Source organism: Eulemur rufifrons, chromosome 7 (assembly GCF_041146395.1).
Source record: "Eulemur rufifrons isolate Redbay chromosome 7, OSU_ERuf_1, whole genome shotgun sequence".
Classification (NCBI taxonomy): Eukaryota; Metazoa; Chordata; class Mammalia; order Primates; family Lemuridae; genus Eulemur; species Eulemur rufifrons.
The window spans coordinates 265,929,607-265,953,615 of NC_090989.1; the positions used below are offsets into that span (position 1 = coordinate 265,929,607).

Sequence of the window (24,009 nt, forward strand, 5' to 3'; positions counted from 1 at the left end):
GTTTTTCAGTCTTGGTGACTAAAAGAAAGTCAATGTTATAAATAGCTAAAGGGTAGATTTAAAAAAGATGCAGGTTTGGAAGGGATAGAGAATATAATACATTCATATTTTAACATGTTAAGTTTGAGAGTGCAAAATTTCTGGATGGAAATATTTAATAAAAATTAGAGATGCATATCAGGAATTCCAAAGAGAGATTGCAGCTGCAGAAATAAATGTAATAATTATATGCAGAGAGATGACTACTGAAGCTATGGGAGTGGATAAGATTTCTAATGGATAGGAGAAAGAAGAGAATTCATAACAAATATATTTGGAGACTAGGTCAATGAAGAAGAGGTAAAGACAGAAGGAGTATAGAGGTATAAGACAAAAAACACTGAAGTGTTATGGAACTGATGAGTTTCAAGAAAAACACTGATAACAATGTTAAATACTTCAGAGCAGTGAAAGATAAAAATATTTTTAGAGACGATCATAAGAAAGTCATGAGTGAGCTTTGAGAGGCGGAGAGAAAAACCAGATGGTGGTTTTTAAAAGGAGAAAGTGGAAGCAATGGGTTCATAATACTTAGAGATAAGGGAAAGGAGAGATATAGGATGATAACTTGATGAGCTAATGTTTTGGTATGCAATTTTTGTAATTTTTCAGGTAAGCACATCAATGAAAGAAAGTATAGCAAGATACTATTTAGTTGGTATATTTAATAAGATTTTAGAAGAAGTGATTTAAGAATGACTAATCTTTTATCAGACAAGTCCAGAATTACAAAATAATAAAATACTTAAAGCAATTCTTGGTGAGATAGGTGTAAGGGAGGATGCTTTGCACAGAATGTCTAGGGGAACATGTATCATATCCAAAATTCCAATTTGTTTTCCTATAATAATGCCTCCATCTTGAAAATCCTTGACTTAAACTAAATAAGCAAGCAGAAAATTTGCACAGATGTTTCTATTCAAAGAGGAGGACTAAATATATTAAGAAATATGAACTTGACTTTAGATGAATAAATGTTTACCTACTCTGAATTTAATGTTTGTTTGGTGTATAAAATTATCCAACAATAGCTGTATTGGAATGATAATGCCATCAGTCTCATAATAATATTGTCTGATGCCTTCTCACGATTCAATTCTTCTAGGTCCTATCAGAAAATAAAGAAAATAAAAATTCATTAGATTGAACAATTGTCATGAAACTATTATCATATTTCAAGAATCTATGACATATAAATAATAAGTTGAGAAGAGGCAAGGGTATGGGCTCCCATTTCATAGAAAAATTAAAATCATACTGGAAGTAGTAGGGAAAAAGCTGCCATTGACATAAAACAACTGCTAACTTCAGTAAAGAAGGCTCATGAATCTCCCAAGATCCTAGATATGAAGAAAGTAATCTACTAGTGCCCCTATTTTGGCAATGCCCTTTGTGAATCTAGCTATTTCAAAGGCAATAAAAAATGTGTTTGATTTGCATTTCCCTGGTGATTAGAGATGTTGAGCATTTTTTCATATGTTTGTTAGCCATTCTTATATCTTCTTTTGAAAAATTTCTATTCATGTCCTTTGCCCACTTTTTGATAGGGTTGTTCGATTTTTTCTTACTAATTTTCCTGAGTTCTAAATAGATTCTTGTTATCAGTCCTTTATCTGGTGTGTAGTATGCAAAAATTTTTTCCCATTCTGTAGGTTGTCTGTTTATTTTCGTGACTGTTTCCTTGGCTGTGCAGAAGCTTTTTAATTTAATCAGGTCCCATTCATTTATTTTTGTTGTTGCTGTGATTGCCTTAGGGGTCTTCTTCTTAAATTCTTTGCCTAGGCCAATGTCTGTAAGAGTCTTTCCTACATTTTCTTCTAGAATTCTAATAGTTTCGCACCTAAGGTTTAAGTCTGTTATCCACCGTGATTTGATTTTTGTGTGTTTGAAAACCTATGGGATAATCTGCACTGCATGCTTACTCAAGGGAGATGAGAAAGCAGCAGTTATTAGACTTCCTAGGAATCTCTACTGAATGGTATGGAATCCCCATGTCATTTAACACAAATAATTTTCAATAGAGTGAATAATTCAGAAAATGTCCTTCCTCTAACAGTAAGTTATGTAACTGTGGATTAAAACAGTTTTGCCAAACAGAAAAATAATTAAGAACTTTAAATATTCAAGACACAATCTCTCTTAAAAACCTTAAGAGGCCGAGGTGGCAGGATGACTTGAGGCCAGGAGACTAGCTTGGGCAATATAGCCCAATAATGACTCCTTCTCTACAAAAAATAAAAAATTAGCCAGGCATAGTGGTGCGTGCCTGGAGTCCTAGCTACTCGGAAGGCTGAGGCAGGAGGATCTCTGGGGTCCCGGAGTTCAAGATTGTAGTGAGTTGTGATTGTGCCACTGCACTTTAGCCTGGGCAACAGAGTGAGACGCTGTCTATAAAAGAAAACAAAAACAAAAACAAAAACCCTCCCCCCCAAAAAACCCTCTCTAACAAATTGGTGTTTTTCCATCATATAATTCTTATACTGTAACATTTGCTTAACAAATCAGACTTATATTTTACCATGTTTGTCATTAATTTATACTCCATAAATCAAATCTGGTTTCTGTTCCCTACTCCCATCCCATTAAGTTAATTTCTTTGCAATTGGTAGTCCAATCAAGTAAACATATCAGAAAGATTCAGCCAAGAATTTATACATCTTAAATTCCAAACTATATGGATTTTTGAAGAGAATCTCTCTCTCTCTGTCTCTCAAAATGAGCTTACTTAGAGGCAATCCCTATATATATTAAAGGAAATTCCATATTACTAATCCTCAATTAATATATTGCACTATCCCCTTGTAAGAAACATAATGTCTGGGATTTACTTTCGTAAAGCTTTCAAGACTATAATTATTTCATAAATATATTTAAAAATAGGTCAATAAACAATATTAAAAATTCTTTTTTTGCTTTTCCTTCTTAAAGCATGTTAAAAATTACAAGGCATCAGAAAAGGTTGGTACTAGTCATTTTCCACAGGGATGATTGTAGCACTTGCAGCCCATTTGCAAAATTTAGAAGAAATCACTAATAGATTATAGTTAAGCTCCCTATACAAAAGATAATAACAAATTATGTGGCTCTCTATATATTTTAATGTATTTGAGTTTATATGTTTTACTACATATTTTTACCTGCAAAATTATGGCAGTTTGTTCATCAATTGTCACCACTACATAATACTCTGTACTTCCAAAGAGTTTCAATGACTCACTGCAGCATCTCTCCACTACTGTGATATTATAGCTGTAAAATACAATATTCTTGGGTGAAATAATGAAATGGCTAAGAAAAATTCTTCAAGAAAAGTTGTATTGTCCTCCTGCATATTAAGTTATTTGAACCATTGTGCTTTTTCTTTCATATGTCAATTTATTCTGCTTCATAAATTTGAGGAATAAAATTATGATTTATTCAGTATATAAAACAAATTAGTTGAGATGTGTATTGACTTAGGTATTGTGTTAAATATTATTGCACATAATGCTATTACAAATGTCCTGACCAATTTATTCTAGCTCTTTAATAATTCATGAGATCAAAGCATTGTGTTATGAGGCTAAAATATTCTGCATTTATCAGAATTATCTTTTCTTTTCCCTTAAAAGTGGCCTATATTTTAACTACCTTTTATAAGCTCATAGTTTTCTATTAATATCCCACAACTTTAAGATATAAAAACAAAAGTTTGGAACATGGATCTACATTTTTGACTAAGGCAATAGCACAATTATCCTTCCTTGATATGCATCCCAAGATCCAACATTCCTGTGACAACTTGTGTGCTATGATAAAGTGTTTTATGATTTTTAAATGTTCAATGTTGGTATGACCTTAGAACTAAGATCTAAAACCTTGAAAATTCATTTAGAGCTTCATAGTCTTGTTTCCCAGGTAGTATTTAAAGCCCCCTAAATAAGAATACTCATTCTCAATATTACCAACAAGCCAAAGATATGAACATATAATTCACAGGAAAAAAGCACACTAAGTGTTCATATTTGCTGGTAACAAAAGAAAGGTAAGTAAAATATAAATTTAAATAATAATTAAATATCATTTTAATCCAGAAAATAGGTAAATATTACCAAAAAATAATATTCAATAATAATGAGGGTGTGATATAGGGAAAGAAGTATAAATTGATATAAACCCTCTGGAAAACTATTCTTATATGATATAATTCCAGGCTTGAATCAGAGGGACATGGGTGCCATATATAGAGCATAATATTTAGCTTGTCGGAACTTATATATACACCTTTGCTAAAGTTATAAAGTCAATAACTTACTTAGATTCTAACAGCTGAAGTATTTCTGGAGTATGAAGAAGTCCTTCAGATGCAAAAAACACATATGGAATATGAATTTCCAAAAGAAAACCACCATATCTATCCAGCAAGTTGCTTCCTAAATAAGAGAAAATTTATAAATATTTCTTTTTTATTCTCACTCATCCTCCAGCTTTTTCTATTTTTACTAAACATGAGAATAATATGTATGTGTACAAGTAGTATAAAAATGATATTCAGTGTAAAAAATCAGATACAATAGAGAAATATCTGAAGAAGAAAATAAAAACTATGTTATTCTACCTAGAATAAAAGTTAATAGAGTTTGCTAGAACTACTATACACCAAAAACAGAGTTTTGTATATATTTCCAGACTTCTATATATTTGCTTGCCTATACTCACACATGTACAATCACTTAAAAAAAAAAAAAAAAGGAAAGAAAAGAAAAAACAGGGTCATTCTCTACCTGAAATGTTGAAACCTTCTTTATTCACCTAAGTATATATTGGACATTTGCTAAATATATACCACTTTACATCAAAATTTAAAATTATATACTATAACCCACAGGAAAAACATTTTGCAGATCAATAGAAAAAAGAATACCTCAATAGATTAATGGGCAGATGACATAACAGGTAATTTATAAAAAATGTCTGTACAAATATAAGATCAGTTCCAAAGAATCAATTTGGTGATTGTATTTTTGGAATTGAGTTGGAATGCTCAGAATCTATTTAGGCTTCCCACTCATATTTGAGGTAGATACAAAATAATTTATAGCAACTATTGAGAGATGCACTAAGATTAAAAATGTATGGGATTTATGGATCTGAGAATTCACAGCCTTAGTCATGTGAACTGTTACAAATACAAAGGAATCAAGTGATATATGAAGTAGTTTTAGACTTTTTCTATTTGTAGATAATTTTTTTTGCATACTAACTTTTTTGCATATTAAAGTTTTCTGAATTGGTCAATATACTACTGCACATTTTTTCCTAAGAATTAATAAAAATACTATTGCAAAAAAGCAGCAGATTAAGATTGAATATAATTGTAATAAAATTGTTCTACACTAAGTAATATTTAGAAGTTATATAAAGGAATGAAAACATATAATTAGTAAAGTTTACTCTACAAATGAGGAATATGAGGTAAGACACAGTTAAAAGACTGTCCAAGGGCACATATATAGTAGTAGGGTTAGAGCTTGAGCTCAAGTCTTCTAATAAATTCCAGAGCTTATTTTCTTTCCATAGATTGTAAATAGAAAACAGAAAATTTTCATACTAATGAAACAAACAAACAAAAATATTTTGGTTTATATCCTTACTTTTTAAAACTGTGTCTGGAAGAATCACTTTAAAGGCTATGTAAGGAATATTCAACTTTTCACAATGTTTAGTCCAACAAGAATTTTCCACATAATTGTATTCCACCACAAATGAGAAGTTACTCCAGGGGAAATCTGCTCCAATATATTGATTATGTACAACTACACAGGAACTCGTACTGAAGACAAAAGAAAGCCAAGAAATTGGAATTATACTTGTGTCATTATTGTAATCCTAAAAGGTGACCGTTTCTGGCTGTTCTATTCTTCTCTAATCTATGCCTACTCATCTTGGAAAGGCACTGGTCTTTTCTGCTGATCTTGCTCTTCAACTGTGTTAATCTCTATATATCTTTCTTTTTGATGATTATACTTTTTAACACTAGGATATAAAAAAAACGTAGATTACTTCACATCCTAAAATGTGAGAGACCCCGATTTTATTACCTGAGCACTATCAGTAACAGAAATCAGCATGAGAAATTAATCTCATGTCCTTACAAATGTAAGGTATTAATCTTTAAGAATCTATATAATAGAATATTATCTGACAACTTTGAAATGGGGTTATATAGGTGATTTAATAACAACAAAAAAGATGGACATAAATATTAAGTTTAGCATTACCATCTTCAAATTTCATACAACATATCACCTACTACAATTAAAACTCTCTACTGCTGCTTTCTATCTAGAGCAATCTAGAAGTTAAAAAGTATTTATGTCCAGTTTTTATGGGCTTCTGTTTGATTTATATCTTTTTTATTATTTGGATCCTAATATTAGAAATAAATAATTTCTATGTATGGTAAGACAACATAAAGACATTTTAAGACAAGTCAATACTAGATTTATTATTAGCAGGCTCCCATGGAAAGAATTTCTAAAGGATGTACTTCAGGAAGAAGGAGAGCCCAGAAGAAAGGAGATGTAAAAAACAATGCTGAGCAAAGAAACTGGTAAAGACAAGGGTAAGTCTAAATAGGTACTTCTGTATTAACAATAACAATAAGAATAATAATTTGGGGATATTAAAATGAGATTGAACTAAATTTCTGGACATTAATAATATATAATACACAAAGCAATGATGTGAGTTAAGGGATTCTATGTAAAGCATTTTTCAGGAAGAAGATAGAGACATTAATTTCAGATTTTGTTCAACTTTTAAAGTTAAATTCTAAAAGAATTTACTTTTCCTGTGGAACTAGTATGTTTGCTCCCCATAGATGAAGAAATAATTTTTACCCTTTTAAAACACTTTCAGATTCCAGAAAATCTTTTCTTTCATTTGAATGAAGGACAGTCAATATTAAGCCTGTTGAAAGAAAGAGTAACACAAAAAATATTTTTTCAGTGTTTTGTTCAGATACATTTTTTTTGGTGTGTCATATATTTCATTACTATAAAAATAAATTAGAAATCTGTGAATAAGGAAACTGCTTAAAGTACAATTTGTTGAATTATTTTTCTAAGTCTAGCATATCAGAAAGTTTGAACCATGGGCAATATTTCTTATGTGTGTGTATACAGAGAGAGCATGGAAATTATAAATTTATTATGTAAAATAATAAAATGGATCAAAAACTTAATTTTAAAGGAACAAAATTAAACACTCACCAATCCTGTGCAGTTAATTCTATTTTCTTAAAATCATGGTAGATTTTATATTTTTTGTCTAGCCAAAAATTTAAGTACATAACCAAGTGACTGTATTTCAATGTGATAGGAATGTTTTTTTTTCCCTCCTACTGGTGGTATAAGAAGCAGAAGACTTATTGGGCATCATCTGTTTCTTAGATTTACTTTTGTTTCTTAATTATAATTTAAACTTATTATTTTACTAATGTTTAAACAAAATATAATAAATTTCAAAAAATTCTATAGCCACACACAGTTTATTTTTGGTAGACATGATTAGTTCAAGAATAGTGAATTCTAGTTTAAATAAATTCTACACTCTATTAGTGTACTTTTGTCAAATGTAAAGTTCACAAAGGTATGATGTAATAATGACATAGTAATGGTTAATAATTTCATGTAACTTTACTTGACATGACAGTAGTTCTGGTAGCAATAAGGAATGAGTACTATTTCTCTTTTATAATTCATAAGTTGATTCATATTATTTAAAACCTAATCTGCTTAAATAATTTGTATGAGCTATGACCCCAAAGCAGATTAATTACTTAGAAAGTACATTACTAGATTTTAAAACACATAGAAAATGGAACAACATTTTTACTTTTTAACACTAGACAGGAAATAGGTCTAGCTCATAGAAAATGAAGATAGTTGCCAGCCTGAAAAAGAACAAAAACATTTTCCGGTTTATAGATTCAATATTTTTATGTCAGTAGACCTTGTTGAAATGAAGAAATAAGAATAGTGATGATATATCCCAAATGCCAAAAGTAACAGGAGTGTTGAACATGAAGCCTAGGTAAGAAGAAATATAGGAAGAGATGTAGATCAATAATCTGTTAATGTATCTTAAGTGACATCAAAGGAGAATGCACCCTATTAAGTAAGTTTAAGTATTCTCAATGGACAGGAACCTTTTCTCAACTTCTTCGCAAAAACATTCCTTTGGTTACCCAAATCCCTTTGTTTTATAATGCTAACATTGCTCAGCACTTTCCTGATTTTTTTTAATTGTTTCCAATTGCCCTCATTCCAGACAACTGTGGCAGTCTCAGCTCCACAATTGTTAACTATTGAACTAACACTTTGGTATTAGTAAGGACCTTATGAATTTGGTGAATATGAATTCATCTTTCCAGGACTGAAAAATTGAATAAACTAATCAATAAGATCCAAGCTTGCAAATCTGAACTCTGGACACATGATAACTTCGTTAAGAAATAGCACCTTATAAGGCCTTGCTTGAAGGAGCTTTCCATTCACACATTACTATAATTTAAAATTAGTTAACATCACTACCTGTACTGAAGAGCAGATGTTTGTTGCTATACTTGTATATATTTCAGTTCAATTTTTTTCATGAGTCTCAGTATGTACTAGGTATATAGGGAGATATTCCTTGGCTCCTTCATTTATTCAATAAGCTTTTACTGAGTGCCTTCTATGTTGTAGGCATTTTCCTGGGTGGTGGGAATACAAATTAGGGTATGATCTTTCTCCTCCAGAAGCTGACATTTTAGTGAGGAAAATTGACAAGAGAATCAGTTATTATAGCCTAGGGTGGTAAGTGGTGCCTTAGAAGTATGCACATAATGCTGAGAGCACAGAGAAAGAGCATTTACATCAAGACTTCCTGAACAAATGTTTTAACTAATTTTTAAAGTATGTGTAGGAGTTAGCTTCCTAAAGAAGGGGGAAGAGCATTCTCATAGCAGGAATAAGAGGTATAAAGGCATGGAGATAGGAAAGAGTACGATAAATAATTTAGTAAGGTAAAAGTAAAGAAATATTCTAGGAAATGGCAAAAGATGAATGTTATAGAAGTAAAAGAAATAGTGACCAAAGGGTGACATAGGTTGAGAGTGGTATTTTATTTTATTTTTAAGACTAGAGGGCTTAAACACTAAGGAAAAGAGTCATTAGAAAGAAAGAATGGGCTAGGAAATAACTGATGGAACAAAGTGCTTGAGACTGCAGGGAGAGACCGCATCCAAAGCACAAGTGAAAATTTGGTCATCAAAGGGTGGATGTTCACTTCTATAGAAAGAAATGAAGGTAATGTAGATGGCAAGGAAGGAGACTGAGGATGATTCTTACCTGATTAATCGAAATTAGGAAGAATAGGGCCGGGCGCGGTGGCTCACGCCTGTAATCCTAGCACTCTGGGAGGCCGAGGTGGGCGGATCGTTTGAGCTCAGGAGTTCGAGACCAGCCTGAGCAAGAGCGAGACCCCATCTCTACTAAAAATAGAAAGAAATTATATGGACAGCTAAAAATATATATAGAAAAAATTAGCCGGGCATGGTGGTACATGCCTGTAGTCCCAGCTACTCAGGAGGCTGAGGCAGGGGGATCACTTGAGCCCAGGAGTTTGAGGTTGCTGTGAGCTAGGCTGACGCCATGGCACTCACTCTAGCCTGGGCAACAGAGTGAGACTCTGTCTCAAAAAAAAAAAAAAAAAAAAAGATAAAAGAAATTAGGAAGAATAATTCTCTTCCAAAAATGAGGGGATGTGTGGCATGGTAGGGGTCTGTGGTACAGCCATTAGGAAAATAGGAATGGAACTAAGAATAGGTAGAAAGATTGTTAAGAGGTATTAAGAGCCCAGGTAAGTTCAGAGGACAAGAGTTTGTAGTGGCACCAACCTACATGGTTGTGTAATTTTCTCCAATTGCACTCAGCATCTTAGGTGTAGGACTAGAGAGGTTAATTTTATTGACTGCTTCGGGGTTGAGGTTTAAATGGAAAGTACAATAGAAGGACAAGACCGATGAAAGTGATGGGTCAAATTACCAGGACTGGAAAGAAAAGAAAATGAAACAAAAAAGGAGTTGGCAGATTTTAGATCTCTAAGATGTTGAAGATTATGAAAGAGCTAGAGTTAGCTATAGACAAAGACCAATGTACCAGAGTTTAAAGTTCAGAGGTAGGAAAGTTCTGCATTATCACAAGGTCTATGGCATAACCAAGGAGTGAACTGAAGATGAATATAATTTTTGTTGTAGAGGTCAATGAAACTATAAGGCCAGAGTGTTGCATGAATCATTCACATTAGAGACATTAAAGACACCTAGGATGATGGCAGGATTAGGAGTGTACAGAATACCATGAGTCAGGTGCACAACTGTCCGTGGATGATAGGGAGTGACCACGTGGTCAGTAGATGATGGCAATATGGAGTGGTAGAGAATGGTATGGCAATATGGCACAGGCTCAAAGGATGGAGGAAAAATGTTTTAGAAATGATAGTAGAAACCAAGAAATGGCTTTTTTCTCCCTACAAGGTATAGATATAGAGAAAATGATCAGCTTCTAGGGATATAAGGGAAGCAGTATCATGTGGGGAAAGACAAGAGAGATGAAGAGTTTACATATAAGCAATGGGTTCCACAGCACAAAGTAGACAGAGTTGGCAGAAGGGGGCAGTAGTGGGTAGAAAACAGCAGTGGGTGAGGAAAATAACCAAGAGAATTGAAGAATTGAGAGTTTTAGAATGACACTGAAACAAGAGAGACTTAGGTTCAAATCCTGACTTCTTCAATAACTACCTGTGAGATTTGGCATGCTATGTCACCTTTATGAACTTTAGTTAATTTGTAAAACTGAGTTAATAAAACTTACTCATAGAGTTGTAAATAACCACTATTATTTAGCAACTAGTAGGCAATCAATAACAGGAGTCAATTATTAATAAGAAATACATACAAATACATTGTAGAATATTTATATTACACACTTATGGTCCATATTAATTTTAACACTGGTTAGATCCCACTGAGTTGTATACTTTTCAGGGTGAATTTTATGGTATGTTAATTACATCTTCATTGTAAAAACTGGTTAGATCAATACATTTTTATACGTTCAAGCATTTGTTATCAAATGAAACATAATTTACAACTCCCTACCTTCCATTTTACTAAGAATTTTAATGAGTAAATGTTTTTCACCATCTGAGTCCATTCTTATTATAACCAGCACCTAGTCAAAAATAAGAATTTCATATTTGTAACATGTATCTTATCTTCATGGTTATTATATTTCACAGTTTTGATACAGTGACAAAATAACAAACACATGAAACTAACGACAATAAGGTTACAAAGTAAGTATTTGTGTTGTAAAAGATATCCATGCATAATACAAAGGAATAAATTTTGATAAGATCAAACATCAATGAAGAAAATATTTTGGGGTAGGGCATTCTTAGCTAAATAGTATTGACTATTTCATAATTTCAAAGTTAAATTTTATCTTATATCCAATTCTTATTTAAACTGATTACTTTTATCTGATATATTTCAATACTTAACCTTAATTTGCTGTTGACTTTGCATCCAACTTAGTATCTGACATTGCAATTCCTGTATCTTGTAGTTGGTTTCAGGCTTGTTTTCCCTAATAAATTGAAGAATCTCCAGCTGCCTCCAAATATCATCCAAATAGGAGCCTAAAATGCTTCTGTAGATATTTTTTGCATTTGACAAATATCCTATTATAGCAAAATTAGAAAAAAAAAATTGCATAGGTCTTTTTGTTCTTTGAGAAATCCATGGTAAGGCTGAAAGAAAATTAGAATTGTAACAGAGATAGTTAAAATTTCCTTTAATTCTTTTCTGATATCAGTCAGTTATTAACTAATGAGAACTTTAAAACTTAATGAAGCTTAAAAATATGTACACCACAAGTCTCCTTTTAAGCTGCACAACATCAATATACCTGGATATACTCTCTATATTCTCTGACTATATATCCTATCCTTTCCTGCCTCCTGGCTTGTTGGATGTTATTGCACTCTTCCTAAATCCCAGAATCTATATTTACATGCAAGTCCTGTTGAAATGCTACTTAACTAGAATTTTCTTGGTATTTTATCTGTTTGACTTTTGTAGTTGATTTCTGGTTTTTTATGTATATGACTTAATAACCTCATTAGTCTAAAGCTCTTTCAGGGCAAAATACATGGTATTTATATGTATTAATAATTAATTTGTAGAACTGCTAAAACAGCAGTGCTTAAATTCAGACTCACTAAGGGCAATTTTTAAACATAGATTCCTGAGACTTATCCTTAAAAGTTCACATTCAGTAAATCTAGATTGTGTCCCAATGATTTCTATGTCTAAAAAAGCTCTCCATATGATTCTGCTGCAGAGAGAGTTTTGTGAATTACTGTAATAGAGCACCTGGCACAGTAACTTATATAGATCAGGTGTTTAATGACTATTTGGGTAACAAATAATAAATTTAAAAAATTAATGTTTATGTTCATGTGTTATATGTATGTGCACATTTATTTTAATTTTATACTAGAATTGTTAGGCTGATGGGCAACTTTGAGATCGATTTATGTTCTTTCTACCTCCTAATCGTCAGACCTCCCACTGATTCTCCATACTGCCATGAGACTTAACCTTTTGAAAAATAAATCTAATCCAGAAGCATCTCTGTTTCAATGGTGCCCTATCATCTACAGAATAAGGTCTAAATTCTTCCATGTAGCTCAAAAGGCTTTTCATGATTTGGCTCTTTCTTACTTCTCTAGGCTTAGTTCTTGTTGCTTTCTACCTTGTCCTCTTCAATTTAGATACATAGAACTGTTGGCAACACACCCACCCCCTGGGCCATTACTCTGGAGTCTTAATTCTGCCTAGAATACTCTTTTTTTTTTTTTTTTTTTTTTTTTTTTTGAGACAGAGTCTCACTGTTGCCCAGGCTAGAGTGAGTGCCGTGGCGTCAGCCTAGCTCACAGCAACCTCAAACTCCTGAGCTCAAGGGATCCTCCTGTCTCAGCCTCCCGAGTAGCTGGGGCTACAGGCATTACCACCATGCCCGGCTAATTTTTTCTATATATATTTTTTAGCTGTCCATATAATTTCTTTCTATTTTTAGTAGAGATGGGGTCTCGCTCTTGCTCAGGCTGGTCTCGAACTCCTGAGCTCAAACGATCCGCCCACCTCGGCCTCCCAGAGTGCTAGGATTACAGGCGTGAGCCACCGCGCCCGGCCTAGAATACTCTTTTATACTTTATTGACTTGGTAAACTTCTACTTATTTTTTTAAAACATGTTCATCTTAAAGATAATAGTCTCCATCATTTGTGCCACTACTACGTATCTCTATTATAATACAAATTACATTCAGTAATAAATACTGAATTTATTTCTGGGTTAAATCCCAGAAGGGAAACTCTATTCCTTGAACCTTAAAGCTCATTACCTTGCTAGGTTGGGAGAGGTAGCAAACTGGAAGCTGGAAGAAAATACAGAATTCTGGGAGTGAGCAGGGCAGGTAGTCAGACCTCCATGGATTTTTCTTCCTCTGCCATTATACAGAGAGAAAGAAGGAAGGACAACCTACCTTGGTCTTTGCTTTCAAGAGGTTTAGAGGAGTGAGAAAGTCCTTTACTAAAAACATCCAAGGCAGCTAGGTTATTCATTATTGCTTGGTACCTAGAGCTTAAGAATTTAGTTTTCCAATAAGAATCTTTATTTTATAGTATTCCTCAAGGTAGCCAGATAGTTATGCCAAAGTATGATTTAGTAAATGCATTTCTTAGAGGAGCAAAAATAATTCAGTCCAAGTATATAGCCCTCAATGGTCTCACTTAACTAGGGTAAGTTATAAAGTACTTAAAGATAAATATTGTTGAAGCAATCCTCTATAAATATTATTACTCCAATCCAAGATTTTGATAAATATTGAGCACATTGTACTTGGCTAGATTACATACTTGGCCAAGTATTATAACTAAGCTACAGCTACCTTTAGAAAGCCCAACACAGTGTTTTTTCTTTCTTCTCCAATGAAACCATTTGAGTGTTGATACTGGACTGGGTTGTCTTATCTCCACCTGTAGACGAGTAAGGATTGGGGACTACAGCTCTAGTTTCCGGTCCCTGGAACAACTGTAAGGGTACAGTGTCACATGCCCTTGCATTTAGTCATCCATCTTCATTATGCTTCTCAGCTTCCACAAAAGATTGTCTGTTCTACAGTGAGCCTATTATTCATAATATCGAAGCAGCATATCAGAATCTAGAATATCAGAGCTCCTAGTGCTTTAGAGGGAGTACAATTGTGATTCACTGTTGCTCAATACTCATGAAAACCTTGGATTAGAGAAATAATACTTACATCTGAGTCATGGATAAGAGAAAATGTCTGGGTCTTAGACCAGAGAAAAATTATTTCATTTTATTTTTGAAATAGGTTCCAGAAACTCTAAATTATGAAACATAATCCTATAAACACAATTAGTGAGTCTAAATATCCTGCAATAAGAGGCCTAAAGCAGTAATGTAGTAAGACAGATATTTTAGATATTTTAATTATTTTGATAGGTTAGAAAAAAATTTCCAAAGTTTTCAAAATTTCTAATATGTTCAAAATAGTTTTTTTTTCCCCTAAGACAGGCTCTCACTATGTCACCCAGGCTAAAGTACAGTGGCATGATCAGAGCTCACTGTAACCTCGAACTCCTGGGCCCCAGCAATCTTCCTGGCTCAGCTGTCCAAAGATCTGGGACTTGGGTTTAATTTTTAAATTTTTTTGGAGAGATAGGGTCGCATTATGCTGCTCAGGCTGGTCTCAAACTCCTGGTCTCAAGCAATCCTCCCACCTCAGCTTCCCAAAATGCTGGGATTACAGGCATGAGCCCCTATGCCTGGCCCAAGATAGTTTTTTTATTCAAGTAATTCATATCCTAATTTACACACAACTAAAAAAGAAACTGCAAAAGATATTACTCTTTATAATTTAGTTATATTTTATGTAGCAAAGATTCAAGGCCACAAACATGCAATAAGAACCAAAAATGTATATGGCAAAATGTCAAATCTCATGTTAAAAAGTAGTACATGATAATGATTAGACAATCAAATCTGCTAAGGCCATCAGGACTATGTAATCAGACCTAGTCTAGAGAATCCTAAACCTATTTTTCTAGGTGATGATAATTGTTAAAGACAATTTCTTTTCATGAACATAAGCAGAATAAAAATATATATTCCACTATAATTATGTCAAAATGTATATAATGCTTAGTGTAACAGAAGTAAAAGAAGGCTATATAATTTCTTATAAGGTGTATCTTTTTTTAGAAAAGTAAGTTATTTAAGATGAAACAGTTCAGTAGGAAGAAAGAAGAAATAAAATTTTTCCCCACTAACCCAATGCTGTGTCCAAGCTGCATGTTAAAAGGACATCTCTAATTGTTACCAGAAGGTGTAGGAGGGCAGCATGCTTGAATGTCATTTCTCTTCCATCATTTGTACCTAAGTAAGGAAAAACATACTTTAAGACAGACTATATATATATATATATATATATATGTATCAGAATTTTAGAATAAGTATCAGAATCTGCCTAAAAAGATGGCTAACATTTATTAGTGAGTACTTATTATATACTAGGCTGTATATAAGCTGGTTATTTCATTGAATCCATAACAACAATCCTATCAGGCAAGTTTATTATGACCCTCATTTTACGGAAGAGGAAATAGTCTTAATGAGGTTAAGTAACTGCCTAAGGTCAATTAGTAAATAAATGGTAGCGCTGTTATTCAAACCCAGACAGCTAACTTTAGAACTCATACCTTTGTTGCTTACAGAAAATATTTAGTTATTTCTACTTGTGTTGAGAAAAAAGGTCAATGATTCCCAGTTATGAAACAAGAAGAAAATTAAATTCCTAACTTGCCAACTGGTTAAGATAAAGGTGGAGGATCATAATATGATCCTTGAAATGGAGGTGGACCCTGGGAATATTTGTTCAAACATACGACTCAAACAAGAGATATATTCACAGGGACAGGCTAATTGCCTAATTATTGTGTTCCATTTAGTTCCAGAGCTTTTTGAAGATGATAGATTGGATTTTTCCTCATATAAAAGTGAGACCAAGAAGATGGAATTCTAGCCTCGCTGTCCCAATTTACCCAGAGCAGCTCTACTTTTCTGTTTTCATATATTGGGATCTCATGATATATTTATTTGAACAAGGAGAATGCTAAAAAGTTTGCAAATTGTTGATCTAATCAGTGATGATCAAGGCAAATATGTAGCACTTAGCCCCTGGAAGGACTTTTGGGAATAAGCCAATCATGCATGACCTGGAAGGGATGAGAATAGGGCAGAGAAACCGTATTTGGGGAACTGGAAATGTAAAAATGCTTGGAAAATGGAGTACAGACTAGGATACTAGTTGCAGGAAGTGGTCTCACTTCTAATCTAGGTTTGCTTAATTGTTATTTGTAGGCTTAGTTTTATCTCAATTCTGGGGCCAGCAAAAGAGTATCAAGTGTAGCAACTGTATTACTTGCTCAGGGTTAAGGCAGTATTGTTTCAATTGGATACCCCAAACCATGTTCCTGTTTTGTATTCCATTATACTTCATAAATACCTATGCCTATATATTTTATAATAATCACCATTCTGTTCAATGGTAATCAACGTCTTTAGAAGCTCAATCTATATTCAACTAATTTAAAACCCGAGAATCACAGGACTAAAACAAAATTCAGAGGTCATTTTTTTCCCCATGGAAGTCTTGTCTTATTCCATAAAGACCACCTTTCTGACAGTTGTTCTTTTCTATCTAGTAGAATCATTACCAGAATGCCAGCTTCCAAAAATATTGATCTTGATCATTTAATTGATCCTCATTGCTATGCCTTTCCTGTGGCTCACAGGTATTTCAAGTAGTAAACTATGGGTTAACACCTTCCTTTAAGATCATGTATTCTATCTCAGTAATACTACTGTGACCTCAAGGTTTTGGTAAGCAAAATGTTGCTCCCCCCAAAAATGGGGTACTCTATTTGAAAGAAGATAAATGTGATTTTCTTATAGTCTTTTATGCTGTGTTTAATTCTTTTCTTTTTAAAAAGAGAGCTAATATTTTAAAAATATATAGGACATATAAGTTTAATGAATGTAGAAAATTGACTTTAAAAATAAATCAAGTAGGTTCCGGGTAAGATGGAGTAAGTACATTTCATTAACACAAGACAATACATGGAGCAGCTATCTGAGGACTCTGAAAAGTAAATGGTGGACTGGGAAAGAAGATCCAGATTTCAAAATGCCATCAAACAAATGGTGAGTTTCCTATTTTTCCCCCCATTTTAGTATTTCCTGGTCTGCACTAAAGCAGCCCAAAACCCAGAAGTGCATACCACTGTATGAACAGAAAGGGTGACAGGAGAAGTCCTCTATCCACAGTCAGAGAAGTCAAAAAGGGGACTCCTATGAATAAGAGAGAGTGGGAGAAAGTCTCTGGTTTTTTTCTTTTAAATATTTTTTCCATTCTCTCCACAATAGTTGGGTCATCAGGAACAAGAGTGGCAATGGTAATTAATGGCTGTCAGGTAGATGCCTAAAACACTGAGGGAAGGGAATCCTTCTCTCTGGCCAGAGGAGATGTGTATCCAAGAGCATAGGGTGAATCTCCATTGCTTTTTTTCTCTTTCTGTCCTCTTGTCATTTGGCCCCAAATGCCATCATGGGAAGTAGATGACAGAGGAAGGAAATTAAAGCCTTCACTTTCTGGCAAAAGGACAGGGAACAGGAGCTCTACAGAGTCAGAATGTGTTGGGGACAGAGTGGAGAAAAGAGATCTCAAGAGGGTGATCCCATAGACTGGTATAAGAAATGAGAAAACCGCAAAGCTACACAGGCATAAATTTCACCCTAAAGAATGTAGCAAAAAAAAAAAAAAAGAAAGAATATAGCAAAAGTTTTAAGAACTGACCTATGAGCCTGATCATTTGCCCAGGTCCTAGAGTGGCCACTGGGTGACACACATTTAGGACAGGTCCAAATAACACTGCAAAGGCTCTGCAAACTGAAAGCACATTGGAACTACAACCCTTAAAAGGCAAGTAGCCTGAACTTAACCAGGTTGACTGCCTGCTAAAACAACAACAACAAAAGTCAACTTTAGTAGAACTAAAAATTGAAGCAAATGTCTTGGACATAATCCAAAATTACTGAGCACATGAAGAACCCAGATCATGCCAACCTGCAAGGGAAAAGACAATGCAAACTCTGAGATGACAGATGTTGAAATTATCAGCCAAAGACTTTTAAAGCAGCTACTATAACCAAGTTTGAATTCCTAGGACAAACCTCACTTGGTCATTATGTGTTATGCTTTTAATATATTGTTAAATTAAATTTGCTTAAATTTTGTTTAGAAATTTTTTATCTATGTTCATGAAAGATGTTGGTTCATAGTTTTCTGACTTTATGTGGTTTTGGTAACAGGGTAATAGAAATTTTTTATCTATGTTCATGAAAGATGTTGGTTCATAGTTTTCTGACTTTATGTGGTTTTGGTAACAGGGTAATATTGGACCCATAGAATGGGCTGGGAAGTATTGCCTTCTCTTCTATTTTCTGGAAGAGTTTGTGTAGATTGGTTTTATTTCTACCTTAAATATCTGATAGAATTAGCCAGGGTAGCCATCTAGGCCTAGAGTTTTCTTTGTGGAAAGGTTTTAAACTACAAATTCAATTACTTATATAAATATAGGTCTCACAGGTGATCTATTTCTTCTTGAATAAGCTTTGGTAACTTGTGTCTTTCAAGTAATTTGTCCATTTTATCTACATTGTCAAATTTATTAGCATAAAGTTGTTCACAATATTCCCTTATTATACTTTTAATATCTGTAGAATCTGGAATAATGTCACTTTTATTATTTCTGATATTGACTATTTGTGTTTTCTTTTTCCTGATCAGTCTGGCTAGTGGTCTATCAATTTTATTGATATTCTCAAAGATCTAGCTTTTCTTTTTAATGATTTTCTATATTGCTTTTCTATTTTCTATTTTACTGATTTCCACTTTGGTCTTTTTTATTTCCTTTCTTTTTTTTATATATATTTTTTTCAGCTCATTATGGGGGTACAAAAGTTCAGGTTATATATATTGCCCATGCCTCCCCATCCCCCCAAGTCTGAGCTTCAAGTGTGTCCATTCCTTAGACAGTGCACATCGCACTCATCATGTAGGTATGCACCCATCCCCTCCCCCCACCCCCATTCCCCCCAGTCAGAACTTCAAGCGTGTCCATTCTCCAGGCAGTGCGCATCGCACTCATTAAGTAGGTATACACCCATCCCTTCCACCCAGCCCCCACCTCTGTCCGATACCCAATTGGTGTTATTCCCAAATGTGCACTCAGGGAAACCAGTTTGCTGGTGAGTACATGTGGTGCTTACTTTTCCATTCTTGGGATACTTCACTTAATAGAATGGGTTCCAACTCTCTCCAGGAGAACCAAAGAGATGCCATATCGCCATTATTTCTAATAGCTGAGTAATATTCCATGGTATACATATACTACATTTTGCTAATCCATTCATGAATTGATGGGAATTTGGGTTGTTTCCACATCTTTGCAATTATAAATTGTGCTGCTATAAACATTCGGGTGCAGGTGTCTTTTTTATAGAATGACTTTTGTTCTTCTGGGTAGATGCCCAATAATGGGATTGCTGGATCGAATGGTAGGTCTACTTGAATCTGTTTAAGGTATCTCCACATTGCTTTCCACAGGGGTTGCACTAGTTTACAGTCCCACCAGCAGTGTATGAGTGTACCTGTCTCTCCGCATCCACGAGTTTCATTTGCTTTTCTCTTTCTGCTTTCTTAAGGTGAAAGCTGAGGTCACTTATTTGAAACCTTTTTTCATGGTCTCATAATAATTGTTTAGTACTACAAATTAATTTCCCCTTTGAGCTGCTTTAGTGACATCCCATAAACTCTGAATATGTTGTGTTTTCATTTTCATTCACTTCAAGATACGTTCTAATTTCTCTTTTGATTTCTTCTTTGATCCATGGATTATTTAATAGTGTTTTATTTAGTTTACGAATATTTGGGGATTTTCCAACAATCTTTCTGTTATTATATCTATTATAATTCCATTCTGGTCAGAAAATGGAATCTGCATGACTTGAATTCTTTTGAATTTATTAAGAATTGTTTTATGGCTCAGAATGTGGTCTATCTTGTAAATGTGCTGTATACATTTGAGAGGAATATGTATTCTTCTGTAGTTAGGTGGCATGTTCTTCAAATGTCAATTAGATCAAGTTGGTTAATAGCGTTCTTCCAGTCTACTAGATCCCTGCTGACTTTCTGCCTACTTAGCCTATCAATTATTGAAAGAGGGGTGCTGAAATCTCTTACTATAATTGTAGATTTGTCTTTCTCCTTGCAGTTCTATCAGATTTTGCTTCATGCATTTGCAAGCTCTATTATTAAGTGAAAAAACATTTAGGATTCTTATGTCTTCTTGATGAACTGGCCACTTTATTATGAAATGACCAGGGATAAAAAAAATCCCTTATTATATTCTTTGCTCTGAAATTGACTTTGTATGATGCCAATATAGCCACTCTACCTTTCTTTTGACTTCTGTTAGCATGGTGTATCTTCTTCTATCCTTTTACTTTTTAACCTTTACATGTCTTTATATCTTGCAAGCAGCATATAGTTGAGACTTGCATTTTATCCGATCTGACAATCTCTGCATTTTTATTGTATTTAGACCCTTAATTTAGACATTTATTTAATGTGATTAGGATTTATAATATACATCCTTAACATTTTCATAGTCTACCTTCAAATGATATTATACCACTTCACTTATTATATAAGAACCTTACAATGTATACTTCCATTTCTCCCTTCCAGGCCTTTATGCTATTGTCATGAATTTTGTTTTTACATATGTTATAAACACCCCAACATATTTTTTTACTATTATTTTTGTTTAAAGAGTTACCTTTTATAGAGATTTAAATAACACACACACACAAAAACTTATTTACTCATGTAGTTACCATTTCTGGTGATCTTCATTTCTTTGAGTAGATCCATTTAGCATCATTTTTCTTCTGCCTATAGGAAGTACTTTAATATTTCTTGTAGTGCATATCTGTAACTAATAATTTCTTTCAGCTTTTTTATGTCTGAAAATGTATTTTGCCTTCATTTTTGAAGTATATTTTTGTTCAGTATAGAAAACTAGGTTGATGGTTTTTTCTTTCAGTACTTTTAAAATGTTACTCACTGTCTTTTCATTTGCATTATTTATGTCAACAGATCTCATGTTATCCTTATCCTTGTTTCCTGTATGTAACATAACATTTTTTTCTCCTCTGGCTACTCTTACAATTTTCTTCTTATTATTGGGTTTGAGCAATTCGATTATGTGTACCTTGTTGTAGCTTTCTTCACGATTCTTGTACTTAGGGTTCATTGAGTTTCTTGTATCTGTGGGTTTGTAGTTTTTATTAAATTTGGAAAGTTTTCAGTCATTATTTCTTCTAATATTTTTTCCATTTACCCTCTTTTAACTTCTTTTTTGAGAACTCTAATTACCAGTGTGTTAGGCTATTCGTCTGGTTTTTTTTGAGATGGAGTCTCGCTCTCTCACCTGGGCTAGAGTGCCGTGGCATCAGCCAAGGTCATAGCAACCTCAAACTCCTGGGCTCCAGTGATTCTCCTGCCTCAGCCTCCTGAGTAGCTGGGACTACAGGCCCATACCATGATGCCCGGCTAATTTTTTCTATTTTTAGTGGAGACGGAGCCTCACTTTTGCTCAGCCTGGTCTCAAACTCCTCTCAAGTGATCCTCCCACCTTGGCCTCCCTGAGTGCTAGGATTACAGGCGTGAGCCCCTGTGCCTGGCCTGGGTATTTGAAGTTGTTCTACAGCTCCCTGATGCTCTTTTCATTTCATTTCTTTCTTTTTTTTTTTCATTCTTTTACCAACTAATGCTTTATAGTTTTGTATAGCTACAGATTTTATTGCTATGCTTTGAAATTAACTAATCTTTTCTTCTGCAATATTAAATCTGTCATTAATCCCATCCAGTATACTTTTCATCTCATACATTGTAGTTTAGTCTCTAAAAGTTTGATTTGGGTCTTTTTCATGTCTCTAACTTTTTGAAAATACAGACAGCAGTTAATACATTTCAATATCTTTCTGTGGTAATTCTAGTATCTTTGTCAGTTCCAGGTTTGTTTTGATTGATTATTCTCATTATGGGTTGTGTTTTCCTGCCTTTTTGTATGCCTGGTAATCTGATTGGATGGCAGACATTGTTAATGTCACTTTGCTGCGTGCTAGGTATTCTTGTACTCATATAAATTCTCTTGAGCTTTGTTATGGGATGTAGCTAAATTTCCTGGAAGTAGTTTGATCCTTTGGGTTTTGCTTTGAGATTTGTTAGGCAGGTCCAGAGCAGTGCTAAGCTTAGGGATAATTATTCTCCACTACTGAGGCAACATTTTTTCTGAGTACTCTACTTAATCCCCTATGAATTATGAGTTTTTCTAATCTAGCTGGTGGCAGCAGACATTATTCCCTGCTCTGTGTCAATGCAGCAAACTAATCCCTCTAATTCTTTCATATGTTTTTTCCCACAACCTCAGGTAGTTTTCTCACATATATTCTTTGATCAAAACTCTGCTGAATACTTGAGGGCAATCCTCTGCACAACTCTAGGACTCTCTGTGTGAAGCTCTCTGCTTTCTAATGTTCTATTCTTGAACTCTATCTATCTTGGTTTCCCTGGACTCTCAGCTCTGTTTCCTCAATTCAGATCATCCACTGGGCTCTGCCTCTGGTACCTCACTCTATGCCATGGCCAGGCAACTCTTTCAAGGCAGTAAGCTAGGGTAATGGTGAGGCTCACATCACTTATTTCGCATCTCTCAGAAACCACTTTCCATCATTGCCTGATGTCCAGGGTCTTAAAAACTGATTTCATGTATTTCATCTTTGTCTTTTTTGTTGTTATTTCTGGCAGGAGGATAAACCTAGTCCCTGTTACTCTATCTTGGCCAAAAGAAAAAGTCTAGAATTGACTTTAATTAATCTAGTTTTTGACCTTTTTTGAGAGGAGATCAAATGCTCCAGATGCTAATAATAATAAAGTTAATTTAGTTTCTGCAATAGTAATCTATCAAGTAATATATATCAATTAGGAGCTTCACTGAGAAGCAACGCCAGATAATATTTCTTACCTTTTTCTGCTTACTTAGTTGATCTTTCAGTATTGGTTTGGGTGGGTACCATAAGCTGAATTATAGTTATACCTTCACCCATGACTCATTTCTGAATCTTCTATACTCAATTTTTACTAATTTTATACAATAATCTCTAAACTTATATCTTTTAAAATAATATGACTTTTATTTGCACTCACCTTGGTGAATAGCATCACTTACTACTTTTTCTTGTTCTTTTAAGAGAAACCTTGTTTGGTCAAAAATAACAATGGCAAATTTCCAATTAGCAGCAGGAAGAGTACAGAGGCATATAAGTTTTTTTAAGATAGGAGTAGCTGCTGCTTCTAGGAGGGAGTATGCTTGGCACTGGCTATCTGCAAAAATAAAAGCATTAAAGGCAATGTTTTCATAAGGATAGTACGCTCTTTTTGATATACCAATTAAACATGTTACTTTATGGAAACTTGAATTTCCATCTAAATTCTTTTCTGAGTTAAAAATTATGAGATTGTATAGAGATTTAATTTAGGATATTTACTCTAAATAGAGTAATGAAAACAAATGAACCCAGAGAATTATATAATTTTATGGTCATATTATTTATTAGAAAGGATTTATTCAGTAACGAATTTGACATGGCAAGTATGACGAATTCTAT

General features: G+C 33.8%; 1 protein-coding gene across 1 annotated transcript in view; it reads right to left on the reverse strand.

The window, feature by feature from the left end:
* Positions 1 to 24,009, reverse strand: part of SHOC1 (shortage in chiasmata 1) — an 80,741-nt gene that overhangs the window by 9,749 nt on the left and 46,983 nt on the right. The window contains exons 13-21 of the mRNA XM_069472151.1: positions 23,549 to 23,725; positions 15,487 to 15,591; positions 11,630 to 11,808; positions 11,225 to 11,297; positions 6,921 to 6,990; positions 5,673 to 5,851; positions 4,334 to 4,451; positions 3,177 to 3,288; positions 1,026 to 1,147 (exon numbers count right to left, since the gene is read on the reverse strand). Of these exons, the coding sequence (XP_069328252.1) occupies positions 1,026 to 1,147; positions 3,177 to 3,288; positions 4,334 to 4,451; positions 5,673 to 5,851; positions 6,921 to 6,990; positions 11,225 to 11,297; positions 11,630 to 11,808; positions 15,487 to 15,591; positions 23,549 to 23,725 (1,135 nt within the window). The remainder of the gene's footprint in view (positions 1 to 1,025; positions 1,148 to 3,176; positions 3,289 to 4,333; positions 4,452 to 5,672; positions 5,852 to 6,920; positions 6,991 to 11,224; positions 11,298 to 11,629; positions 11,809 to 15,486; positions 15,592 to 23,548; positions 23,726 to 24,009) is intronic.